At 45.8% G+C, this 25052-nt stretch overlaps 1 protein-coding gene across 2 annotated transcripts in view; it reads left to right on the top strand.

The window, feature by feature from the left end:
• The first annotated feature begins 10651 nt into the window (after window positions 1–10651).
• Window positions 10652–25052, top strand: part of LRRFIP1 (LRR binding FLII interacting protein 1) — a 99858-nt gene continuing 85457 nt past the window's right edge. For both annotated transcript variants that reach the window (XM_058421374.1, XM_058421372.1), the window contains exon 1: window positions 10652–10831. In XM_058421374.1, the coding sequence (XP_058277357.1) occupies window positions 10742–10831 (90 nt within the window). In that variant the 5' untranslated portion in view covers window positions 10652–10741. The remainder of the gene's footprint in view (window positions 10832–25052) is intronic.

Raw genomic sequence — 25052 nt, 5'->3', positions numbered from 1 at the left:
ATCAAATACACATGGAGCCCCCTTGTACACCTTTCCCCGCTGCTTTTAATTTGATTTTTAACTGTGAAGGAAAGGCTGACATGTCAGTGGTGCACAAGAATTCCAGAAGAGGTCAAAGTAAAACTTCTAGGCTAAGCACGCAAGAATAATTCCGATAATCTTGCATTTCTGGCTCTGCCTGCTGCGTAACTTTGAGCCTCTCCTTCCTCCTTTCTCTGAGTTAAAGGAGGCACAAGCACAGAGATCTTTGTGGGGCGGTTTAGAAACTCCTGGAGGATTCTTTTTCAGTGGTTGTGCAGCACTTGGTTCTCCCTGAGTGTGACTGCTGTGGGGAAGCATCGATACGGGCACCGCAAATCCTCCCTTGCTTGAGGAAGAGTGGTTGTGTGGGAAAGGCAGCGGAGTCTGGCAATAAAGGCACAGCCCTGAGCTGAACACAGAGACTGAAACCTCAGGCTTCCCACTTGTTTGCTGTCTGCCTGTGGGAGGAGTTCCTTTTTTTCTCCCCTGACTTGTTTCTCCCCCTCTCCTTGGGCACATCCACGTGGATTCCATGTTGGTCCCTGGTGTGTCCTGTGCAGGCAGCCCAGCTCAGGAGGTCTCATCACTATCAAGGCTCCCACGCTGTTGAAATGATGCTTAGACTTTGTATTGCTCTGAAATTAAGCTCATCTTCAGCATTTTTGGTCCTCTGAGGTCCCTGGATACCACAAAATTGTTCCTGACAGGTCAGTTCGTATCCGAAACACTCTCATTTCTTATTTTTTCAAGAACAAACACCTGAAACCACGGTCAGCAAAATAAATTCAAAATAATTGATCCATCCAGAGGTCACAACAAATTATGTTCTCAAAACTCTTTGCCGTACCCGTGCTGTTAAACGTGCCATCCCTTGTTTGCGTGCAGTTTTCATACAAAATATGGCTAAGGAGTTAAATCACAGAATGGAAATGCTTGAGGTGTCCTGGTCTTTGCTATTTCTCCTTTTCTGTGTGTGATGAAGTAATGAAAGCCCAAGGTGTTCCACTGGTGATCACACAGGCAAGGTTTCCCACCACTTTCACGGAGCACTAAAAGATCATTTTGTTTTGAGAGGAGCAAGGAATTTGTCTTTGCTAATGGGAAAAAAAAAAAAGATCAAGGGCCTCACTGTTACAGTGATAAAAAGTTAAGACATATTTTAAGGATTGGCGGAGTTGTAATGGTGCACAGATCATTTACGCTGTGGCTCAAACCTGTGAGCCTGCCCTGAACTGCTTCAGGCCTTTAAAATACTCGTCTTCCTGTATTAATTATTAACGTTGCTAAAACACTCCAGAGATTGGCCTGGAAACATTAAACAAGCTTAATATTAATAGCTCCCAGATGATAAGTGATGGTGAACATTAGCATGTGTTAAAGACCGAGGAGGGAAAATAACTAGTGACTACAATAAACATCTGAAGTCTGGTGGCATTAAATTACAAAAGGAATACAAGCGTGAACCACAAGAAAGGCTTTCCTACAGCACAAGAGACAGGTGAGGTTGTTTTTGCCTCTGAAATGACACTTGACAGGTCACAAAAAATAGCTCTGAGCTGTGTGCTGAGGTTCCTGCCATATGCCTAATAAGTAACGTGCAGCTTGGGTGGAAAGTAACTGTATGTGGCTTGCTCGAGGAAAGATGTCTGCGTTGAACGGTTGGCTGATCTCAAACTTATGTTCTCTTTTCTCAGCGGACCTTGGCCAGGAAGATCTTCCTCCACGAGCCCAGCCCACCTTGCCAGGAGATCTGCGACGCAGAAACCTTTGGCTCTAGGCTGGGTACCTGACTTCAAAGCAAAAGCCGGCTCCCGAGGGCCATGGAAATGGAGGAAATGGTTCTGTGGAACAAGAGACATCGTTATCTAACAAGGTGCAGGTTTGGCAGCATTTTACATGAGTACAGCATTTAAACACTCTCTTCCACGTGCAGGGTCTGGTATCTACCCTGAGCTCCATGTGCTGCTTTTTTTGCCAGTGGGGATATCACATTTGGGATGGACCTTGACCTCTGAGGAAAACTTGGTGGCAGCTGGCCAGCTGGCTTCTGCTTTTAGTGTGGGACTGGCAGAGTGATCACACGTGTTCCCTTAGGAAACCAGGCTAAAAATGGCTGTAGGCCAATGGCAAGCAAAGGGCTAGATAGCCAGAAATTGCTCAATAATCTCCCCCAGAAGCACTTCATCGCTCTGCGCTTACGAGGCAGTTGTATCAAATGCAACTGAGAATGGTTTGCCTCTGCACGGAAAGAGAAATATTTAAGCAATGCTGTCTAGCACAGACTTGAAAAGCTCATGTGGGTGTGAATATGACTTAGTTTCCCTGAAGTCCCCACCCAGCTTTGGGGATGCCTAGCCCAGAAAACTTCACAGGGCGTTTTACGACAGGTTTTGCCTCCCCATGGCAGCCAGGCCTGTGGCCACAGCGCAGTTTTGCTTTTTCAGGTCACGTCTAAATGTTTGGCTGGTTTTCAGTTGGTTTTTAGTCTCAGGCACTGGGTGTTGCAGAGGCATAGTCTGTACAGGCACAAGAATAGAAATTATTTCATCAGTTTGAGCCTGAGTAAGCTCGTTTAAGGCCAGATGCTGCAGGAAGAGTCGTAGAGCAGTCATCTTGGGCAGAGGTGAAACGAGTCATCTGTTGCCAATAAACTTGGAAGAAACAGAGAATCCTCAGGGCTAGGGGGGACAATATTAACTGCTCTTACCTTGAGCTACTCCTTTCATAATTGAAAAAGGTATTAAAAATTATTTTGGGAATTTTTAATTAGCTGAGTTGAACCACTAATGCGTTCCGGATGTTTCAGAAACTTAACCTAGTAACTTCCCCAAAAGAGGCCACGAAGAGAAGCGTCTTTCCTGCCTCTCCCTTCTGCCACCACAGCTCCAAGGTCAGAGAGGATGAAAACCTCCGCAGAAATTGAAGTTGAGCGGCAAAGGCGGTGCCTGTCAGCCCCTGGGGAGGTGCCTCCTCTTAACAGTGCCCAGACATCCATGGCTTAACGCTGGAAACCCTGCTATATATTGAGTAGCCGTCCTTAGGGAAAGGCACAAATAGGAAAGGCAGAAGGCAAGGGGAAGGAAAAGCAGAGACTTGGTGGCAGAGGCCATTCTGCTCCTGTCTCTGGCATCTTTTTCCAGCATGATCCTTGACAAGATGTTCAGCTGGCTGTGGAAATTGGTAGTTTCTAGGTCCAAAATATTTTGCTTTCTGTCCAGTTTGGGGTACTCGGTGCTTTATCTACCTATTCATTTATCTATTTACTGTTTTCACAGCAGCTGAAACAAAAGGGCTCTGCAGCAAGTCATCGTGTTCAGAGGGGGGGAAAAGTTATTCTTCTAACTGTTGCTGCAATGGGAGGGAAAGCTAAACACTGGAGACTTTGACAATGCTTGCCTGACTGTTTTGGCTCTTTGCTGATGGAGAAGAGAGGAGCTGGGAAGGATCAGATAGATTTTAGTGCTGTAATAATTACCACTGAGGAAAAGCTCACAGGAAAATGGCAGAGCACAGTACCTGCTGCAGGGCTGGGATGGATGAACTGGGTCAGGATTCCCAGCGAGGCAGAGGGCAAGGAGACCATGCTGGACAAGTGAGTCAGCCCCATTTGCCATCCATCAGTCACTCTGCATGGAAAACCAGGAATGCTGTGGATGCCAGAAAAATGTGTTATGATTTAAAATCAGATGCACCAGCTCTATCACACTGTGTCATCTCAGATGTTTTGTCTCTGTTTCCTCTAATGTTTTGTTACCAGTATCATCTTTCACTTCCCAGTTTAGGCAAAGTCCTTTATTTCAGGAAACTATAATGACCTGCCTTCCTGCCCTGCCGGTGATTATCCCAGCTGGAATGTGAAACCCTTTAGCACCAGCATGGCTTTAGGTAAGCCAGAAATTGTTAGCTCCCAGGGCTGTTTTGCTGCAGTTCTGTGTGGGTGGGCCACTGGAGAGGTGACAGGAGGTGGGATAGGGATGCACGGCTTCAGATCATGGAGCAGAACCACGAGACGTCAGACAGGTGCTCTTCTGTCTGATGTCCAGTGGTTGGAACAATTCCCTGAGAACAGGCCTGCCGATTTCTCACTTTGCTGTAGAATAGGTGAGCGGAAAATACTTCTTCCCTGACAAGAATGAAAGACGGTTTGAAGCAGAGTACAGCTTTCTGTGCTTGAGAAGAGGGACAGTTTGCCTCGGATTTGTGCCTTGGATGAATCTGGATACATTTCCATGGGGACAATAAATGGCACCTCCTTCCCCTCTTCTGCTCCAGCTGAGGGAGTTTTAACTGTGATGTGGTTTCCCAAAAACTCTTCCAAAAGCATGTTCATATGGCATTTTACAGAACACTATGACTAATTAGTGCAAGCATTCACTCTTTTGCAAACAATTGGTTGTTTTTAGGCCATGTGTTGTGGCTATGTTTTACTCTGGTCCAAAACAACTGGTGTTTAAGACAATCTGGAGGGCCCGATTGGAAAATGTGGCTCAGCTTAACGCTGCAACGTTCGAGATGGGAGTGGATGAGGCCACACAGCACGGAGTAGGAAAAACACAGGGAAACTTGCATCAAGGCCATGTGATTCCTCACTCCCGTGTCTCCGGGCTGTCAGTGGGGTGAGGACACCAGCACCACGGCAGCAGGAATGCTTTGATATATTAATCCCAAAGCGATGCAGGGTTAGCTCCTCAGCTGCTCCAGCTGATGTAATGCATTGTTTGCACTGAAGCCAGCCCGATTTCGTGTGGCTAAAGGATTTACTAGTTCAGACTTATGTTTTTGGACAGATGTAGAGGCTGCATTCCCAAATTAAATACGTACATTGATCTCTCGCCTGCATTCTGCCTGGAGTGCAGGCAGAGGGGATGCAAGGCATCCCACAGCCTGGAACAGGTTTCATGTCCACAGCACTTGAGGTAGGGAACAAGGAGTGTTTTTAGACTAGGTGGAAGAGACTAGGATGTCTTTTCTCTGAAAATAGCACGGGGCTCTCTTAAAATGTAGCTTTTTTTACACATCAAGAGGGGAAGCCACAGGAGAAGCAGCCAAATTTGGAGCTCAGCAGTGCTGTGGCAGGCTGGGAATAGCAGATAGGAGCAGAGACAGCAAACAACAGACCACGACGGCTTTGGGAGACAGCCTGGGATGGGTTTGGCTCCCCACAGCCCCAGCTGCTGTGGAGCTGGCTTCACTTTGCTCTGCTGAAACACTGAGCCATGGCGTATCTGCTGCTCATTAGATGAGGTGCACAGCGGCTGCCTTGGGCGGGTTCCCATCTCTGCCCCAGCTGGGCCGTTCTCAGTGAGCTCGGTTGGGGTTGGCACATTGCAGGTGAGCTCCCTGCCTGGCACAGTCGCGCAGAGCGTGCACGTGTTGGGCTGGGTGAAGGCTGGCTTGTGCCCTCCTAGCAGGAGCATCAATGGGACAGGAACAACCTCTCTGGGGCCACTGAATGTTGCTGGGATGGATACCCATGTCCCAGCTTTCCTGGCAGGGTGAGAAGCCTGCAGTGTTAGGACTAGTGCTTGCTAAGGCAGACGGACGCTCAGGGTATTGCTCACCACAGGCTTGACATACCCAGCTACTCACAACCTCTTTTGGGATGCATGTTCAGAAATCTCTGGTATCCAGACTAAAATTATAAATGGCCTGTTTAGCTGTACACTTTTGTGCTGACTCGGCTTTAAGCTTTACAGAGCATCATCCCCATCCCACTTATCTCCAAAGGACTTTGCAGAAGAGAGATGCAGTTCGAACAGACAAGCCAACCCCTTCTCATCTCGGTAAAGTCCTCCTGCTGCTAATCCTAGGAGCTTTTCTCTCCACAGCTATTCAAGTTTGATTTCTTTTTAATGTGGAAGAGCAGACTTGCAGGCACCATTTTAGGTAAGGTCTTGCAGATGGTTGTGCAATGACCCTTTCTTGAAGTGCTCTCATCGTTAAATGCAATGTTTTGGTGTTTCTGTTGTGATGGTAGCACGCAACCAACCCGTGGCCAGTTTATGACCCTAGAACTTCCTCCTTTTCCCTTATTAACAGTTGGTGAGATCCTGAATTTAGCCTTTGGCATGGTATTGGCTGTCTGCTTGATTTCACTCCACTAGTTTCTCAAGCTCTTAACCTCTTGTGTGACTTTACCCTCCGTTTTTGCTGACACTTTAACTCTGTATCATCAGCTTATTTCATTAGCACTGTCCGACTTGTGCCAGGGTGCAGATGGAAATTCTAAATTAAGTCAACCCCAGGGTTAACCTTTGAAAAACTCCCTCCAGGGGAAGGTTCTTCCTCAACCCTAAAAGCGATCAAATGCTGAGACCTCGAGCTCCCCAAAGTGGCATCCTTAGTGACCTGTGAAAAATTTACGAACGAAAAGTTATCCCTCATGGCACGCCAAGGTGATTAGAGGAGGCCAATAACTCATTGAGGGGTTCTGGCAAGATGAAGCCAAACAATAAGCTTTCTTCAGAAAAAAACCCACACTGCTGTTGCTAAAAGCAATGAATGTCTGCTGCTCTTGTGGGATTTTTTTTTTTTCTCCAGTCCTCCTAAAGCTTGGCTTGGAAGCCCACAGTATTCTCCTTGGCCAACCCAAGCTCACGGATCTCTTTTTTGGACCAACTGGGAAGACACTAATCAGTTCTGGCTTTGCTGTGTGACTACAAACCCCAGGCTAGACATGACAAAGCTAAGCAAGGCTCCCAAAGGACCAGAGCTCTGCTGATGCAAATAATGACCCTGCTGACTTGAGGAGATGGAATAACAGTAAGGAATTTCATCCAGGCAAAATACACATGGACACCACCAGTCTCCTTAGCCCTGTCTTGACAATGCTCAGATGTGGCAGCGCACCTGAAAGCTTTTCCCAGGAGGTCTCATTTGCTGGAGAGGATCACCTTGGGCTCCCTAGGAAGTCTAATAAAGTACAAGCCCTTTAGTTGCACCAGTGTTTTATTTTCCTGCAGAGTTTCAGTGCCAGCACATACTTGTCTGTGATGTAATTTTTTTCCATTAATAAATCTGCAGACCCTGCTGGATACCACTGCTGTTATGTTTGCAAAATATTGCAATGCTGATGGAGCCCTGCTCATCTCATGTAACCTGACAGTCTCAAATATTGGCCTCCTCAGTGCAGATTTTCCAAGGTCTTTAAAGCGTTCCACTCTCCTTGGACTAATGGACATCTTGTTAAAGCTGTCAGGCTTCATTTCTGGTTTGGCAGATGCCGTGGCCTTACAGTGGATTGGAGAGGTGCCCTTGCCTTTGCTTTTAACACCCTCACTCAGCTGCTGGATTCCCCTATCCCAGGGCTTGCCTCTGATAGAAATGTTATCACATTTTCCTGCACAGGACACAAAAACATCCCTTTTATTATGTAAAAGAGGTTTGTCAAGTACACCGACACCAGTTTGAACAGCTGATTGCTCGTTCTGATTTTGAGCAGTGAGGTTTCTACAAGAGGGTTTGGTTTTAGAGCAGCCCAGGGGGAAAATTGTGTCTTTTAGGGCGTGCTCGGCACAAAGCAGCCCCCTTGCACACAGGATACTGGAGAATGAGGGGTGTATTATGCACCTAAAATAGAGCTCTTTAAAACTGGCATGGGATACTCAGCGTTGTCCGACTATCATTCATCACAGTCATGACTTTCAGACAAAACGAGCCTCGCCTTCGTGTTGCTTGTTAAAATAAGGAATGTATGTTCAGTGTTTCATTTTCACTCACTGTGCTCTACAGCACAGCCAAAACCAATGTGGTTTGAACCATTATTTCAAATTTATCTGGACAAATTATCTATGTATAGTATTTTTATAACAAGATAGCTTATTTTGTCTATATTCAAATTAAAAAAAAAATTACTATGCATGTCTGGAATGCAGGAAAAGAGAAGGATTTCTTAAACTGCAGAGCACATTCAGTGAGTGATTTGAAATCTGACTGCAGACACCCACCAGCATGCTCTCTTTGTTTCTCTGCTTTACTCTTTTCATTCTTCCTTCCCTCCTCCATCCTTCTTTTCCCCTTCCCCTGTATTTCCTTTCTCTATTTCTTCCCTCCTCTTCCTTTCTCCCTTGCTCTATTTCTTTCTTCTCCCCTTTCCCATCTTTCCCTTGGATTTCTTTTTCTCTCTGTTTCTTCCCTCTCCCTTTCTCCCACCCATTTTTTTCCTCCTTCCCCTGTATTTCTCTTTCCCTCTCCTTCCCCTTTCCCCTCCACCCCACATTTCTGTTTTCCCCCTACTTCTTCCTTCCCTTCTCCCTTTCCTTTCTCTCCTCAATAGTCGGGTTTTGGGCAAAAAAAAAGCCTGCCTAGCCCAAGGCTCTGCAAGGCTTTCAGCCAGGCATGCAGGCAAACAGCAGTGATGCAAATCCTACTGCAGCCCTGAACAGGGAAATTCCTTGCATGAAGACGGTGATGCAGCTGCACAGGTGGCTGAAATCCCTGGGTAACAGGGGGCCTAAAAATAAGGCACTGCCCCGCCTCTTTAGCCAGAATTCCTCAAAGGGCAGAGGCAAATGCGAGGATAAGGGCTCAGGGAATGGGTTTTGCTGGGCCCAAAAGGGTGGCAGTGCAAACCCAGGGCTTGGGGAGGTGAAGAAGGGAAGCCTGAGGTATATCTAGGAAAACCAGAGCCAGCAAAGCTTTGCCTCCAGAGTACCAGCTCAGTTTAAAGTCCCTGTGCTGCCTTGCAAAGCAGGTCCTTTCTAATCCACTTGTGTGGGGTCAGAGTAAACCGGACACCAAATCTGAGGGTGTGACGCACGTTCTACTGCCCAGGCAAGGTGGGGGACTCATCCATCTGCTTCTGCTGACAAAATAATCATTTGATTCTCGCAAAGATAAACAGTCCCAGGTGCAAGGAGCAGCATCGATGCAGTATCACTACCCAGTCAGTTTGAGGACAGCTCAAATCTCAGGTGCTGTACATGAAAACTGCCAGGAAATATTGAAACTTCAATCAAGTTTAAATCGATGGTAAAATTAAATCATAAAGATTAAACACAGCTTTCTGGTCAGAAGGGAGTGGGTGGGTTTTGTAGCCCTTTTAGTAGACCTTTTCTCTGTCTATGTATTAATGCAAGCTTGAGAGACTTTAATTCATATTTAGGGAATTAGTGTGAAAATTGAGGTGTAAGGGCTGTGACAGGAGTCCCAGAAAAGATATGTTCCTTGTCAGTGTGAATTAATTAAGCACTGATGTACTTGACACTAAAATTAATCATGTCCACTTACACTGAATAGGAAGATTCATTGTTGAAGAGACCCCCACAGGGGTATGAAGCTCTGTTAGGTGTCAGGGCACAAAGAGCCGTGTTTCTGTCCTGCTCCCCCTGTAACTGTGGCAGAGGAACCCCCCAGCTTTATGGCTGGTGAGGTTTCGATGGCCATTTCCGTGATTTCCGGTAAATTTACTGTGGCTGGTTCTGGGCTCCTCAGGACAAGAGAGACAGAGCTCCTGCAGGGGGTCCAGTGGAGGCTGCAGAGGTGATGAAGGGATTGGGGCATCTCTGAGGAGGAAAGGCTGAGGGAGCTGGGGCTCCTCAAGAGGAGCCACAGCTGAGAGGGGACCTCTGTGAGGTGTACAAACATCCAAAGGGTGAGCGTGCCAGAGCGTGGACCAGGCTCTGCTCCATGGGGCCCAGCAATGGGACACGGGGAACAGGCAGATGCTGATGCCCAGGAGTTCCACCTGAACAGGAGGCAGAAATTCTTTCCTGTGCAGTGACCAAGCAGTGAACAGGGTCCAGAGAGGGTGTGGAGTCCCCCTCACTGGGGGTATTCCAGAGCCATCAGGACACAATCCTGTGCCCTGTGCTCTGGGATGACCCTGCTGGAGCTGGAGGTTGGAGCAGATGGCCCTTTGTGGTCCCATCCAACCTGACCCATTCTGTAACATCCTACAGCATGGCAGGGAGTCCAGGCACCACAGCGGGAAGGGGGATGGTCCACAGTGAGGCTGAGGGAGCAGAAAGGGGCATGAGGGGAGCAGCAGGGACCCCACACACCCCAATTTTGGGTGGTGAGGAGAATGAGCGGGACCATCCCACACACACACACCGATTTTGGGTGTTGATGAGAGCAAGGAGGATTCGCACACGCACTCCGATTTTGGGTGGTGATGGCACCAATCACGGTCCCACAGCATGATCTCAGGTGGTGAGGGCAGCAGACAGTGATCCCCAAACACAGCCTGGTTACAGGATTGAGGGCAGGGACCCCAAACGCAGCCCGGCTACGGGTGTGAGGGCAGGGAGCACAGAGCCCCAAACACAGCCCGGTTACGGGAGTGAGGGCAGGGACCCCAAACACAGCCCGGTTACGGGAGTGAGGGCAGCGGACAGAGAGCCCCGAACACAGCCGGTGTCGGGTGTGAGGGCAGCTGGAAGGGAGCCCCGAACACAGCCCGGTTTCGGGTGTGAGGGCAGCTGGAAGGGAGCCCCGAACACAGCCCGGTTTCGGGTGTGAGGGCAGCGGGCAGGGAGCCCCGAACACACCGGGTGTCGGGTGCGAGGGCAGTGAACCGACACCCCCAGCGCGGTTCCGGGCGGGTGTGAGGCGGCCCGTCCCCTCAGGGCGGGGGGCGGCGGCGCATGCGCGGGGCGGGGGGCGGTGTCGGCCGCACCGGCGGAGGCGGCGGAGGCAGAGGGAGGGTCGCTCGGGGCCGGCCGGCAGCGGGTCCTGGTTCGGCTCCGCTCCGGGCCGGACCGGTCGAGACCGCCTCAACATGGGGACGCCCGGCGCAGGGCGCAAGCGGCTGCCGAACCGGGAGCGCCTGACGGCGGAGGACGATGCGCTCAACCAGATCGCCCGCGAGGTGAGCGGCGGCGGGCGGCATCCCCCCTTCTCCCTTCTCCATCCTCCTCCCCTCGCCTTCCCCCCGGAGCTCCCCCGAGCGCCGCGCAGGCGCCCCCGGCCCCCGGCGCCGCGGCGGCTCAAGGGCGAGGTGGAAACCGTCCCTCACCGCCGCCTGTGCCACCATCCCCGGGCACCGCTCCGGGAAGGGCGTGCGGCGCCGGAGCCCCCCCGCTCCAGCCCCTCCGGAGGGGACGTCCATCGCCAGCCGCTGCTGCTGAGAACCACTGGGGTTGGCGTTAACCATTGAAAATAGGCCGGTCGGGTGTCTTATGGATACGGATAAATCGTAGAATCACAGTGTGGTTTGGGTTGGAAGGGATCCCAAAGATCATCTTGTTCTAAGCTCCCTGCCTTGAGACACCGGGTTGCTCCAAGCCCCATCCAGGCTGGCCTGGAACACTTCCAGGGATGGAAGTGAAAAATGCAAACCAGAATACTGCAAGGTGATGCTGGGTGTGGGCATAAGTGAACCCTCTGACTTGGAAACTGATTTTTATATTGCTGCCCACCAGATGCTGCATAGTGCTCAATGTGACTTTAACCTTCTAAACCAAGCTGATTGCTGATGCTTCCTGCCTCCTTATTCTTCTTATGCCCGTTTAAATCGGTTCAGTGGTAACCGAGATAATGTGAATTTGGTTTTTATGTTTACTAAATCTGACTAAGTCTGTTCTCCGTCCTTTCTGTGGCAGTCTTCCAGTGGGGGAAAGGGGGATAAGCAGCTCTGGGGTTCTCCAGTAGGAAACCTACGAGAAAGATGGAAAGGGATGATTTACAGGAGCATGTAGTGACAGGACAAGGGGGAATGGATTCAGACTGAAAAAGAGCAGGGCTGGATGGGTTATTAGGGAGAAATTCTTTCCTGTGAGGCCCTGGCACAGGTTGCCCAGAGAAGCTGTGGTCACCCCATCCCTGGAAGCGTCCAAGGTCAGGTTGGATGGAGCTCTGAGGAGCCTTGTCTGGTGGAAGGTGTCCCTGCCTATGGCACAGGTTGATCTGAGGTCCCTTCCAACCCAAACCATTCTGTGATTCAGTGTCTAAACTGCTCCAGTGCTGCTGCTGAAGGTGGCCACCCTCTTCCACTAGCATGGTAACGTCTGTCAGCCCACCTGGTGTTGGTGTGACCCCAAGGTGGATTACAAGATAAACTTCACTTTGGAAGAGTTTTAGGTCTCTCTTGGTTTCCTTTGCTGATTCAGAGTTGCAGCAGGATCAGGTGAATGCTAATGTATGGCTTATTTTTGGTGGCACTGGGTGGTATGTTGAGTTAGCTGTGACATCGTGTTCCTTATTACCACCAATGGCTTTCCAATTGTTGTGCACCATTTTCAGGTGGTTTGTAGCAGCTTTGAAATACGATCATTAGGCTGAGTTTTGTGTGAGTGATTCAGTGTGTTCTCGGAAGGCAGATTCCTGTGGCAAGGTAATGAGAAGGTTCCTAAGGATGGAGTTTGAGGTAGGAGGACAAGAATGTCTCATGTCCTGGGCATGAGATAGCAAGTAAGAGTCATTGTGCTGTCTGATAGAGTCATGATAATATTCTAAGATTTGTTCTGGGATGGGGGTTTGAATTCCACAACTGTGTCCTGGCTGTGCTCTTGTTTGATTAAGAAAGACATCAGTCTCCAACAAGGATCCCAGCTGCTCTTTTCGGTTGCACTTTTTTCTCCCACTTTCTCTTTTCTTTATCTTAGATCTGCTTTTCCCTGTATTGCGTAGTGGTTTTAGGACTCAAATATTGTGGGTTTTTTTGTTTTTTTTTTTTCTTCCTTCTCCTGGGGTTTGTTTAAAGGACAACTCCATTTGCTCAAAAAGCCCAACACAAACATGTCTTTTATCTTTTTCCCTTGAGTGCTAAAACTGTGAACTGCCAAGTTCAAGGTTCAGCATTTTCCCATATTATTTTATCTATTTGCATTACTCTTGTCTCGGAGCACTTTAATTGTTTTGTTGTTTGACTGCCTGTTCTCCACACAAAGGATCCCAGATGAATCCTTCTGTATGATCCAGTCTTAAAATATTTCAGCTAAGCCTTTTGTCTCTCCTTAGCAAGGACGTTGAGAGCCTCCATGTTTAGAAGATGGGAGGGTTACTGATATTTTGGCTCCTCCAGCATTCCTCACATGTATTTAGACAAAGCTGGGTCACAGACACGTTGCTTTTGCACATAGATTTTCACTCCTGTCTTTGCTTTGGTCCTTTGTTATCCAGAAGCCGGAGGTGCTGGCAAGTTATTTGCAGATCCCAGAGTCTCATTTTTCCTATGTCCATACGGGAGCCCAGGAGAGCATCCAAACTAGACTGATTCACAGAGCTCCCTTTTTTTTTGTGGTTGTCAGAGTATTTTGGCAAACCCACCGTTCTCGCTCTACTATGCGCTCCTATAAGAAGACAACGAGACTTGCAAGGACTTTTTGAAACTCCTGCCATTTGAATACAAATTGGTTTGGATTTGCAGCTGGGGTGTCTTGCTCTGTGCCTTGCACAGGCCAGAAGAGAGCCTGGCGTGGCAAAGAGGGCAGGGAGAGCAATAGTGAGGGGAAGTAACTAAGCAAGAGGAAGGAAATTGTGAGAGTGAAGCATCTTGTAGTGCCAAGGGTTTAGCAGCGGTATTAGTCATGGTAATCAGTGGTAGTTTTAATGTTTGAGGCAGTTTCTGAAGAAGTTAATCACCTTGTCTAGACCTATTCAGGGCAGAGGTAGAAGGTGCAGATCACTTCCCGCAGGAAAGGGTAGTGCTGTCCCACCAGATCTGGCTGCGGGGTTTGACAGTCACGGTAATTAAGTGGATGGCAAATATGTAAATATAATTAACACGAAACATGGTGTTCTGAGTTTCCAGCAGACTTACAGACTGCCACTCAGGATTTGCTGTTCACACACCTGGCTTGTGCTGCTGAGCTTGTTTTTTCCCGGGCGGCAGCGCTTGCAGGCGGCAGCGAAGCCGATCAACGATCAGCTTCTCCGCTTTCAGGCTCGCCTTGACGCCAGTAGGTTATTCTGTGTTTAGCTCAATGGAAACTTTTGGGCTCTTTCATCCCCCTCGGCGAGCACATGCCAGCAGTGTTTGCAGAATCTAGCAGTTCGATACTGCTCAAGGTCTGTGCCAGCAGAGCCAGCGGGAGCTGTGGCCGCGTGCTGCGCGCTCATCTGTCCGGACGGAGCGCGCGCGGCTCGCAAAGGCACAGTCCTGCCCGGCTGAACCTTCCAGGAGCTGCCTTCCTGCTTGGATTAGATGGCTTTGATGTGATTACTTGAGACACTGTTTCTAGGGGAATATTTTTTTTTGCTAACTTCCACTCTGCTAGCCGCAGTAATAATTGTTAAGCGAGCGGGAGTTTTGCAAATCCAACGAGAACCTGTATAAATGAGATATTGCTCTTGTAGGCAGATAATATTAGTTACTGTTATTTTTATTTTCTTCAGTGAGGAAGGACAAGGTCAATTTCTTGTTTGTATTAGGAAAGTAATTGACACCTTGTTCTGCCACAGTTTTGCAGACAGATGTGTGTTACACTGTTCAGAAAAATGGTGCTGCCATGTGTCCTCTCCTCTCCGTGCTAGAAATCGTCACCCACCATTTTACAGAGCAGAGGTCTTTAGGTAATAAGTAATTTGAAGGTAGTAATTCAAGCAGCATCATTTCCTTTTATTGTTAAAGAATGTAATGTTGCAAGGGTTGTGCCTTCACTCTCTTTACACCTTATGTCACTTTCAAGAACTGTCACCTACATCTTTGTACATACATAATTATTACTTTTTTAAAAACTATCACAGTCTGTTTATGGACCATACATTTGATTGTTTCACTGAAGTAATCAGTTTGGGCATTGACATGTATTCTTAGTGATTCAAAAATTGGGATGTTACCCTGCTATGAAGGAGCAGAAAGTGTTGCTAATTAGAAGAAGCTCAAAATGCAGATGAAACCAGCCAGTGCGGTTTAATGGTTACAATAAGAAGGCACTAAGTAACTTCAGTAGGCTAAATTGGAATTTAGGGACTAGTGAAGAGATGCTGTGATGGTTGAACGTGGAACCTGTTAAATTGAGGGGTTAATTTGGGGGAGAAAACTCTGTTTTATACAGCAGTTTGGATGACTTCCATAAATAGAGATGGAAACAATTTGGTACAAACTGAAGATAAAGTGAGCAGAGTGGCTATTTGTATATGGGAACACAAGCCACACAAACTTTACTCAATTGTTATGCAAACCAGAGCATTTAAAGCAGTGTGTTCCCTAAGGTTATACTCCCTTAGGATATATCCCCTATGTGTAAGATCTGGGTGCCTCGTTAGGGTAGGGGTGGAACTTTTTTGAGCAGTATTTGGCACTACAGGTGTGTGAAAGCTTTTGTAAGCTGGGTGAATGTTCCAAGAAAAGCCCTTCGAAACAGCCTGGCTTATGTAGCACCAGTACTTGACTTTTTTTTTTTTTTTTTTTAATTGCATTACTTTCTGCCTTTGTGGGTGTTAATGTATGATCCGAACAAATGATCTGAAAAAAACATGTCTGGCTTTTCTGTTCCAGAACAGAAAGTTACGAAAGCAAGGGATGCTCTGGGAGGGCTTGACTCAGCTGACCTAAATATAGGAAGGAAGGAGGACTTTGTAGGCGATGCTTGCCAGTAGGGCATGGGGAATCGTTCCAAATTTGAAATGATTTTATGTGGCAAATATGTTCTTCATCAAACACTCCTTTTTCCCTAATGCTTTACATCCATAAATCCAGCAAATGGCATTGGCATCACTTACGATCTCTCCCAGAGTAAATGTGTGAAGGAGCAGCTTAAAGAAGCGAGATAAAAATCTGAAGACCCATCTCAGTTGGTTAAATGGGTGGCTGGAGCCTGCCTTGCAATCTGCCTCTCAACTTGAAATAATTAGTTGCCTTTTTTTGTGTCCGTGCCTGGCCTGAGTCCCCTTCAGCTGTTCTCTCGCTGTCTGAGGAAGCAGCTGTTTAGGAACTGTGATTCCTGTTTCAGTCAAGCAAGGGACTACTGGTAGGATTAACAGCATGGGGAGCCCAGCCTGTGTCTTTGTAAGCCCAGATGCTGAGCTTGGCTGCAGGATGTAACACCAATCATTACCTCATCTAGAAGGATGTTTTTTTCAGGCCTCTTGCTGGATAAAGTTGGAGCTCAGATGTGCTTGCGTGGCTTTCAACACTGTGATTTTTTATTTTTTTTTTCATCCTTTGCTTGCAAGAAGCATAATCCACGTAGTATCTTGGGCTTGTGAAGCAAGGTATTTGTCCCTCCTGTCAAGTCAGCAGGTTGCCAAGAGCAGTGAATCTGTCTAGCTAGACTGGAGCGCTCATAGGCAATCCTTAAAATAGCAGCTCTGAAATTTCAGCTGTTGGTGCTGAAATATTTTGGGGGAGAAGCTGCCCATTGGAATGGTGCGGGGAGGGGAGGGGGTAAAGGAGCTGCAATAAACCAAATTTTCCTTCAGAAAGGTGGCTTTGAGGGTTTATATTAAACCCCAAGGAAGGGAAGGTACACAGTCACTTCAATATCAGAAGCAGAGAAAGCTCCCTAATAAGTGGTGCTCTTGCACCTCTGAATCCACCAGTGACACAGCAGGCCTTGCATGCAGTAGAAAAATAGCTGATTTTTGGGCTTCGTCACACGGTAAAGATGAGGGAAGTGCTTAAGGGCTCCTTGTCAGAAGACTTTTGTAGCCTTTAACTCCCAAGACACTCTCCTCTCCTTCACCTTATTTTAGTTATGGAACAAGAAGTAGGCTGAAGAACTTTCCTGGCTAATGCTGGGAAAATAAACTGCTGTGTGCACTGAAACAAGAACATTACATCAGGCAAAAGTATATTTCAAAAGCATCCTTATGGGCAGGCTTGGCATGGAAGTAGTAGGTTGCAAGAAATATCCGGCAATTCTCAAAGACTGGGCTGTAGAAGATTTAGCTGTTGAAGCTGAAGCTTGGTGTGGCACAGTAAGTACTAAATAAGGCAGTGCTTCAGTGGAAGGCATGTGATGGTTTTAGCTATGTAGGAAGAGCCCTGCAGTGCTTGCAATGTGCAAATGACTTCAGGTAGCTGAATGAGCACGTGACATAATTTTCTGTTAGGAAGATGTGGAAGTTCTGGTCATGCTGTTAGAAACTCAGTTTTGTGGGTGTGAAGAGAGGGTACAACTGTCTGGGAAAACACAGAAGTACCACTTTGATGTTGTCGGGAATGTGCCGGAACTCTGCCCACCGGGAGAGTTTGGGAAGTGCCCTCACCTAGACCTCAGCACCAAAGGCATTTCTGATTAATATTTGGATGGTTTCTCATTCTGCCTTTAAGCAAACTTAGCGAAGTGGCATGAGGTGTGAAGGGCAAGGCTTGGGAAGCATTTCCCAATGAGCAGAGCTAGGAGCACTTTTATGGCCTACCCAGCTGAGAATTTTGGGTGTTGAGACAGGAGAAGACGCAAACGAACTCTGACTAATGCTGTTTCCGAAACTGAGCGTTGCTTGTTGTGGGATGTGGATGTGTGCCTAAACCGAAAACTGGGCAGAAATGGGTGGATCCCTGGCTCAGTGAAGCAGTGATGGATTTGACTTGCATTTAAGCATCCAGCCTGAAATTCTGTGCTCTGTACCTCCATCCCCTCAATGTTTCATGTTTTCCTGTAAGTGAAGTTCTCATACACTGTGTGCTACTTCAGGGTCTGGAATTCTGAAAGGAGAGGTGTTTGTCTTCGAGTAGTTTGAAAAGATGTTGGTTTTAATCTCAGACATAAAAATGTCCAAGTTTTAACAGAGCTATCTGTTTCTGGATTGAGGAAGGTTGGATGTTTTGGGGTTTGGATATACTTGAATATAAAGGGCACAGCTCTGGTCTAAAACTTCAAGTGACTAGTTCTGACTTGAAGGTTTCACTGAGTACATTGGAATAACTTTTATTAATTTAAGGACTTAAGATTCTGTTTGATGCCAAGAAAAATGAGTGTCTGAGTTAATTGCTCATTAAAAATGTCTGACCTAGAACTGGAAAGTTGATTGCCTTGAGGTGTGCTTTCAGTAGGAAATAGCCTGGGTGTGATCAGAGGAGAGGCGGATTTGCTCAGCAGCATCTGCTCTGCCCTTCTGTCTGCCTGTGAGCCAGCTTGGCATGGGCTGTGGGTTTATCCACCTAAACACTCCTGCAGCTTCTCAGAGTTGAGCTGGAGACAAGGAAAGTGATCTGAAAGTGCTAAATCCGGGCAGTGTTCCTGTCTCAGATGTGATGAGGAATGAGGAAGCCTCTTCATTTCTTACTGCTTCCACTCCTTGCTGGTTTCTCACCTCTGCTCTCCTTCCTGCACACTGCTTTTCTCTGCAAGAGTGGTGTTTCTTCTGTCATACAGCTTAATCCTCACATTAGGCTTGCAAAAACACCGTGTGCCTTCTGTTTCTCTGATGCTTCTCGAGCTCCTGTGCTCCTGGAGACAATATTTAGATTTTATTTTTGTGTTACGTGTTGCTGTACAAGAAGTCGGAGGCTTTGGTAAACCATAATTGCCAGGTGCACCACCGTGGCCATGTTCCTATTTTTAATAGCTGGTAATTAGGTATGAGAGTGCTTGTTATCTTTGGCATGTGAAGGAATGCAAAGACAGTAGTTGAGTCTCTGGGCTGCAGTTTCCTTTCATTTTAGCTGTTGGAGGGTTTTTGTGAACGAGACTGGAATATTCAATTTGTATCCAAACTTCTGTCAAGGAAATGGCAAGATGCTATCTCCAACTGGCTTCCTCAAAAACAGATCTCTCAGAGCTGGGCTTTTCCTACCATGATGTCATTGCTTGCAGTTTTTGGATGTAATTAGTGTCAGATTGATTTGTCTCTCCCAGAATGGCTGAGTTTACTGGAAGAGAGTTCCACAAAAGGAGTTTATTTGTGAGTTTGCTGGTGTAGCTGTTTGGGCAGTGACTTGTGTGTTAATATTGCCTACAGTGAAGTTGTGATGCCTCTGTCCCGCTGGTGATTCTTTGCAAACCATTCCCCCAGTCCAACAGATGCTCTGCTCAGACAGGGAATGTAAAGGAGTAATATTTCTTCCCTCCTGGTTTCTGCTTGTGCGTATCTTGTGACCTTTCCCTTTGCCAGCATCTGATTTAAATTTAATATTACTTTTATTTCCCTTTGCCCTCCTCTTTTGAGTACTTCCTACGTCCCAAAATAACCTTTCTCTAATCCCACTGAATACCATGTTTAGTTGAGTCTGTCTCTTGTGTCTGCCTTTGCCAGCCCTTTCCAGTAGGCAGAAATGGAATACAGGAGGAGCTGGCACACTAAAAGCTGGGTCAGGTTTTTAAACTCATTCCCTCAGGTCAGATGGATTTCAGGCATCCCCACTTGGGTCTTCTAATTATGGAGCATTTATCAGCTAACATGCTGGGATGACAGGAGAGCAAGGAAAAGCTCTTGATGTGCTTCACATGCAGAAAAATCCCTGGGCTCTGGTTGCCTATCGGACTCTTGTAGCTTCACATTTTTTCCCTTCTAAAACACACGTTGCTTCAGAGTTAGATAGTTGAGATATGTCTGTTTTTATCAGTGCCAAAGTGCTGCAGTCTTCACACAAACCCATGAAATCGCATTTTCTTCTGCTGACTACAATCAGAGGAAACAGCCTACTCCTTTGGGTTGGGGTTTTTTGGTTTTTTTTTTTTTTTGTTTGTTTGTTTGGGTTTTTTTAAAATCTGTATTTACATTTTGTTTCTCTCTGATTGCAAACTTGAAATTCTTTCAACAGACTTGCCAGGAAAATAGTGGATACAAATTTATGTGCTCTTAGGAAACAAGTCAGTTTTTTGATGGTCTACAACCCCTATTTCTTTGCTGTGCAACTGTGCTTTGCCCATAAGCTGTTTTCCTTAAAATGTCCGTTCTCCCAAATGGAAAATGTGTGTTGGTCTTGGTTTGCTTCCTGTGCTGCCAGGCTCTAAGAGGATTTACACTGACAAATATGTTGAACCAACATCTGTTGTAAATGAAAGTGGGCTTTTGGGACATGTTCTGTGATACCCAAAGGTCATCCTGCTCCATTGTCTCTTCCATATGAAATTGAAATCTGCCCTGATGTGAAATGAGTGAGTTGGAACAGTGATGTGACCTAACCTTTACATGAACTGTGGAGGAATCCAGGGGCTCTGTGAAATAGTGTGGATACAAGAGATAATCTTGGTACATGTAGAGAATGTCACTGTTTTATTTATAGAGGGTTACACAGTGGTTTTAGGAATATTTGTGCATTCTTGTTTAATTCCTCTGGGGGAAAAAAAGTCATTATTTGGTGAACTGGAGCAAGTGAAGAAGGGTTCTCTGTATGTGCTGGTGAAATGCTTTTGAATCGCCAATGGAATAAGCACATCCCGTCCAACTTAGCAATGATTTTTAGTCAAGAGGTAGCCCAGAACTTTCTGTCTAACCAATCTACAAATTTAGCATTAGAAAATAAAGATCAGTGGGTTTGCAGTGCTGTTACAAAAATCTAGCCTCATTTTTTTTAGGGGAATCTGAAGCTGTTAAAACAGAAACAACCTTTTTAGAGATTTGAATCATCTAAAGTTGCTTCTGTGGGGTCTGCTATTTCTGCTGCTGGCTGCACAAGGCTCCTCTTTCGGTCTTCCCCCTATAAAATCAATACAGCACCCCCTAAAAAAGTCTTGGATGCTCAGTGAGTTACAGCAATCAGGTATAAACCCCTTAGGAATAACCTTTCTGAGATTCCTTGCTGCACGTCAGGAACTGGTAGGAAACCTTAAGGGAATTGGGGTTTCTTTGTCATTTCCTCTAATAGAATGCGATTCTCTGAGGGCTAAGCTTTTGCTGCTGGCCTGTCCCGTTCTCTCACCGCTTGTTGTTACTTTGCCATTTTTCAAACACAGCTTCTCCTGACCTCAGACTTACAGGTCGGCACAATTTGGGTGTTAAATAGGTTGTGTGATCTCGGGGTTTTGGCAATTGTGCCATTTATAATTGTATCTGCTAGGTAGTAAAGGCTGTTAGGGAAAAACGGAGGAGGCAAAGGAAGGAGCTGCCCAGGGGCAAGCTGCCTTGTGCTGTTGGTGCATTCTGTGATTTGCAGAATTCCAGTAAAACAGCTGTGCAGGTCGCTCCTGCTGTACCCCTGGACAAGGTGTGCGTAGCCCAGCAGCACATTGCAAACCGAATTAATTTGTTCCTGAGGGTTAGGACACAGATTCTCCAGGTAATCCATTACTGCTCAGAGCCAGTTTGGAGGCGGTAATCCCGTCCCACCCCCACGCAAAAGCTGTCCAATCGTGTCTCGAACAATGCTGTTTTCTTAGCCCTAATCCCAGCTGAAGGGTGGTTCAGCGCCATCGCTCAACTCCGGGCAGGTTCTCTTGACATGTCCTGGCTCTCTCTCGGGGAATTCCTCTTCCCAGGAGGGAGAGAGGTGTGTAATGACAGCAGCATGAGAGGGTAACTCCTGTCCGTCGGCCAGGTAAGACCATCTCACAGATTTTTGAACTGGTTGTAGTAGTGAGATAGAGAGGACAGTGCAGTTTTTAAATTTGTTTTTAAATTTATTTTTTGACAGGTCTCTTAAAATTGCTGGAAAAGTGTGAATTTTTTTAAAAAACTTCTTCCCTGTGAAATATCCTCTGTGTGCTTTTTCTGCAAACCGAGTGTAGGACTTGGCTCCTCTCCTGGAGAGCCGTGGTTTCAGCACCGTTGCTAAATGTTTGAAGTTTGATATTTGTGCTCGAAGGACAGAAAATCCAGTACAGCTTGGTGTAGTGGAAGCTGTTATCCATCCTCTGCAGCATCCAGCTGTTCTAACAAGAAAAGTCTGGCTTTTTTAAGGTGGTTTCTAGGGATTTAGACGCATTCCCTTATATCAGATTTGCTCAAGCAGGTAGTGGCATTCCCTTGGTGGATGTTATAAATGGAGAATTCCAGCCTGTGTTTGAAGTGTTCTGGCTTTCCCTTGAGGATATGGTAGCCTGAGGGAGAGCTGTGGGCTATTTCCTGTAGCAGAATATCTCAATTAACCAGATGCACAGTTCCTCTGCAGGAAGGTGGTACAGTTTGAAGAATTCCATGCAACTCTCACCTGGATCTCTCCAAACACTCGTTACCCAAAGAAGTGATCCAGAACTTAACAGAAATGTATAGCAGTGAGTGGCATGAAAAAACACAATTTTTGCAATAATTCCCTTGTGTATGGTGATTTTTTTTTTTACAGGAGTTTCTCTCATACGGTGAATTTGAAACATGGCTTGTTTTATGTATAAGATGAAAAGTCACCCCTGGTGACATCTCTTGTAGGGTCCTTCATGCAATATATTTTATATACTGTACTTCTGATTTTCTCCAGTGCTTATGATGACTCTGAGCCCTTCTTTTAGATTCCATATAAAATCAGTGCAGTCGGAGAGGGTGAAAAACCGGTGCCTTGCAGCTTGTAACCATTGCACAATATCCAACAAAACAGCGTGTTGTAAACATAATAAAACCGTTTATTAATGAATTGCTTTATTAACTCTAATCAGTCTAAAGAGCTAAATTTAATTAAATCTGCTTGTGGATGAGAACATTCCACTCATGGAGGGGTGCACTAAAGGTCATCTCCTGTTTTGAATCTTAATGTTTGCATGTAAAAGTTTGTTTTGTCTTTCATCTGCTTGAGGCCAGGTAGGGATGTGCCTTTAAGTATTTATTATTATTAATTATTTTAAGAGGTTTTGTGTCCCTGCCTTTTTGTGAGAGAAATTAGAAAAATACCTATGAGGCAAGAGGAAAAGCTTTAGATGTATGTAGTTGTAGGTATTTAACACTTTTTGGAATGAAAGTGCTGTGTAAAAGGGGATGGAACCCTTTGTTCTGATACTTGAATGTTTCTGTTTTGAATTCCCGCTTATTGAAGTACTTAACTCTAAACAATTTGGTTTTTTAAATATCTTGAATTTTATGTCAATCCTTTCCATGGCAGAAGGCTCTTCAATGAGGAAAAAAGAGAATAGCTATTTTCAGATACATGGCTGGGAAAGGAAAACGCCACTGAGTGCAAACGAAACCTTTTTCACTGCTAAAAAGTTGTCTTGGACTTAACTTTTTAAAGGCTGCTCAAACAGTATTGAGTGTCCACGTTTCTGAGTGGCTTCTACAGCATTATCCCTTGTTTGGACATTTTTATATTAAATTTTGGAAGTAGGCTCTGGACATCTTCCTCACCATGAGAGTGTTCCAACACAGTGATATTTCTCCTGCCATCAATGAGCTGTGGGATTGAGGATCAAAATTGAGGATTAAACTTCAGGAAGTTCCAAGAACTGACACCACGTCAGGAAATCCTGCCTAGCAGCCAAAAGTCTGAGTGTCACCTTGGGAAGGCCCGCAGAGTTTTATAAACTTGATCAAGGGTAACTGTGTTGTGCCTATGTTATATACCTGTGGTGTGCTGAAAACCTTAGGTGTTTTATTTCTGTGTGGGATAAAACACACACTCTTCAGCGAGTAAATGCATGATGGTTTCTTGGATGTGTTTTTAATATTTAAAAAAGAAAGGAGGGGGAGAAAACAGAGGCCACCCGGGGAAAGGTGTGATGCTGGTAGGGAGCAGAGGAGCAGCTGATAAGGTCTGATGGTAGCAGCGGTACAGCTTTGTCAGCCTTGAAGGATTTTGTCTCCTGGGCTCCAACCTTTGTTTTTACTGCTTTCAATGTTCTTTACTTACAAAAGGCTTTGCTAACTTAAAGAAACTCAATAATGAAGTGTAAATGGTAGGTGTGATGGCTTGCTTTCAAAGACTCTGTAAATCCTGCTCCTTGAGAATATTGTAGGGTGCTTGTGGTGCTTTGAAAATAACTCCAAAAGGGGACTTTTTCCCCCCCTCATCCAGGAGAACTTGGATTCGGCGTCAGGCGGGCTGTGTAATTCAGACATACTGTGCACCAGACAGGCAGTTTATATATAGAAGCAGCACACTTCTAGTACTCTCTTTAATGTGCTAAGCTTGACAGAATTCCATCTGAGATGCAATAAGTGGTTGCTGTGGCTGATTTGCTAGCTGATGAAGACTGGGGAAAAGCGGGAAAGTGTGCCCTGGCAAATAAGGGAAATGTAGATAATTAACATCATACATTGAATTGTTTCCTTCAAAATATTATACATGCTTTCAAAAGGGGTAATAAAGTAGTTATGTGATTTATTGCTTTATTAATTTATTGTCGCACTCTTCACTTTGCTTTTGCCTCAGTTGTACAGCAGGAAAGCAGGCATGGGATGCAGTGAGATGAAATATTCATCCCAATGCTGCCAAACCAGGGCGATTGTATAAATGGATTTAATTTCCAGTTCTGTAGTGTTTTGGGGGGTTCACTGTGAAGTGTGACCTGATTGTGCAGGGAACATCTTGGGTAGTACAGAAATTAGATTTTTTTAATCTAACATAATAGCCCTAGTTGGTAATCTTCTATGCTTAGTTATTTATTTGATGTAGCTTTTCTTGCACAATAGTTTTAAAACCAGTCCTATTTTTATAGTATGTGAAAATACTTAGGTGAAGTGAGAGTCAGCAATAAATATATTTATTCCCTAAAGTGGTGGCTCTTGGCCAACTTCCGTGCTCTTACTTATCAGCTGCTGGTCTTAATTCTGCTGAATTCAAACTTTTTTTTTATCTCTGAGAAGCAGGAGTAATTATTTATGCATGATTCTTGCTCCTGAGTGTTGTTTCATTAATGAGATGCTGCCATTCCGTGGTTCTTGAAAGGAGTTCATTCAGGGACCTGGCTGTGCCACTGCCCTGTGTGACACCGTGCAACTCAGTCAATAGAGATGTTGGCTTCAAAGTGTCCTCCTTTTTCCCTAAGTTTTATTGAAGATGGAGTCCCTTGAAAGATTATATGGCTGACAGTGCTCAGTATGATACACTTTTTTCCCATAAAAATAAATAAAATCAAACTTTCAGCTTAAAGGTCTCTCTTAAATAAAAGATATCTGAAGTGGAGGCTGGATCTGAGCACAGCAAGGAATTTTCACTGTGTTGGTTTATCTCCTCATCCTGCTTGGTTGATTATGCTGCATAAAAATGACATCCCAAGGCAAAAAACAAAACAAAAAAGCCAACAACAACAACCAAAAAATACCCCTCACACTTACAGCTTCCTAGAAGTTTTTCAGTCAGTGCTTATTTTAGAAATGGACTAGTTCAGGGGCATGAG

The sequence above is a fragment of the Hirundo rustica genome, chromosome 7, assembly GCF_015227805.2.
Source record: "Hirundo rustica isolate bHirRus1 chromosome 7, bHirRus1.pri.v3, whole genome shotgun sequence".
NCBI lineage: Eukaryota > Metazoa > Chordata > Aves > Passeriformes > Hirundinidae > Hirundo > Hirundo rustica.
Note: the sequence above shows the minus strand (reverse complement) of the source record. Positions and strands in the feature narration are given on the sequence as shown.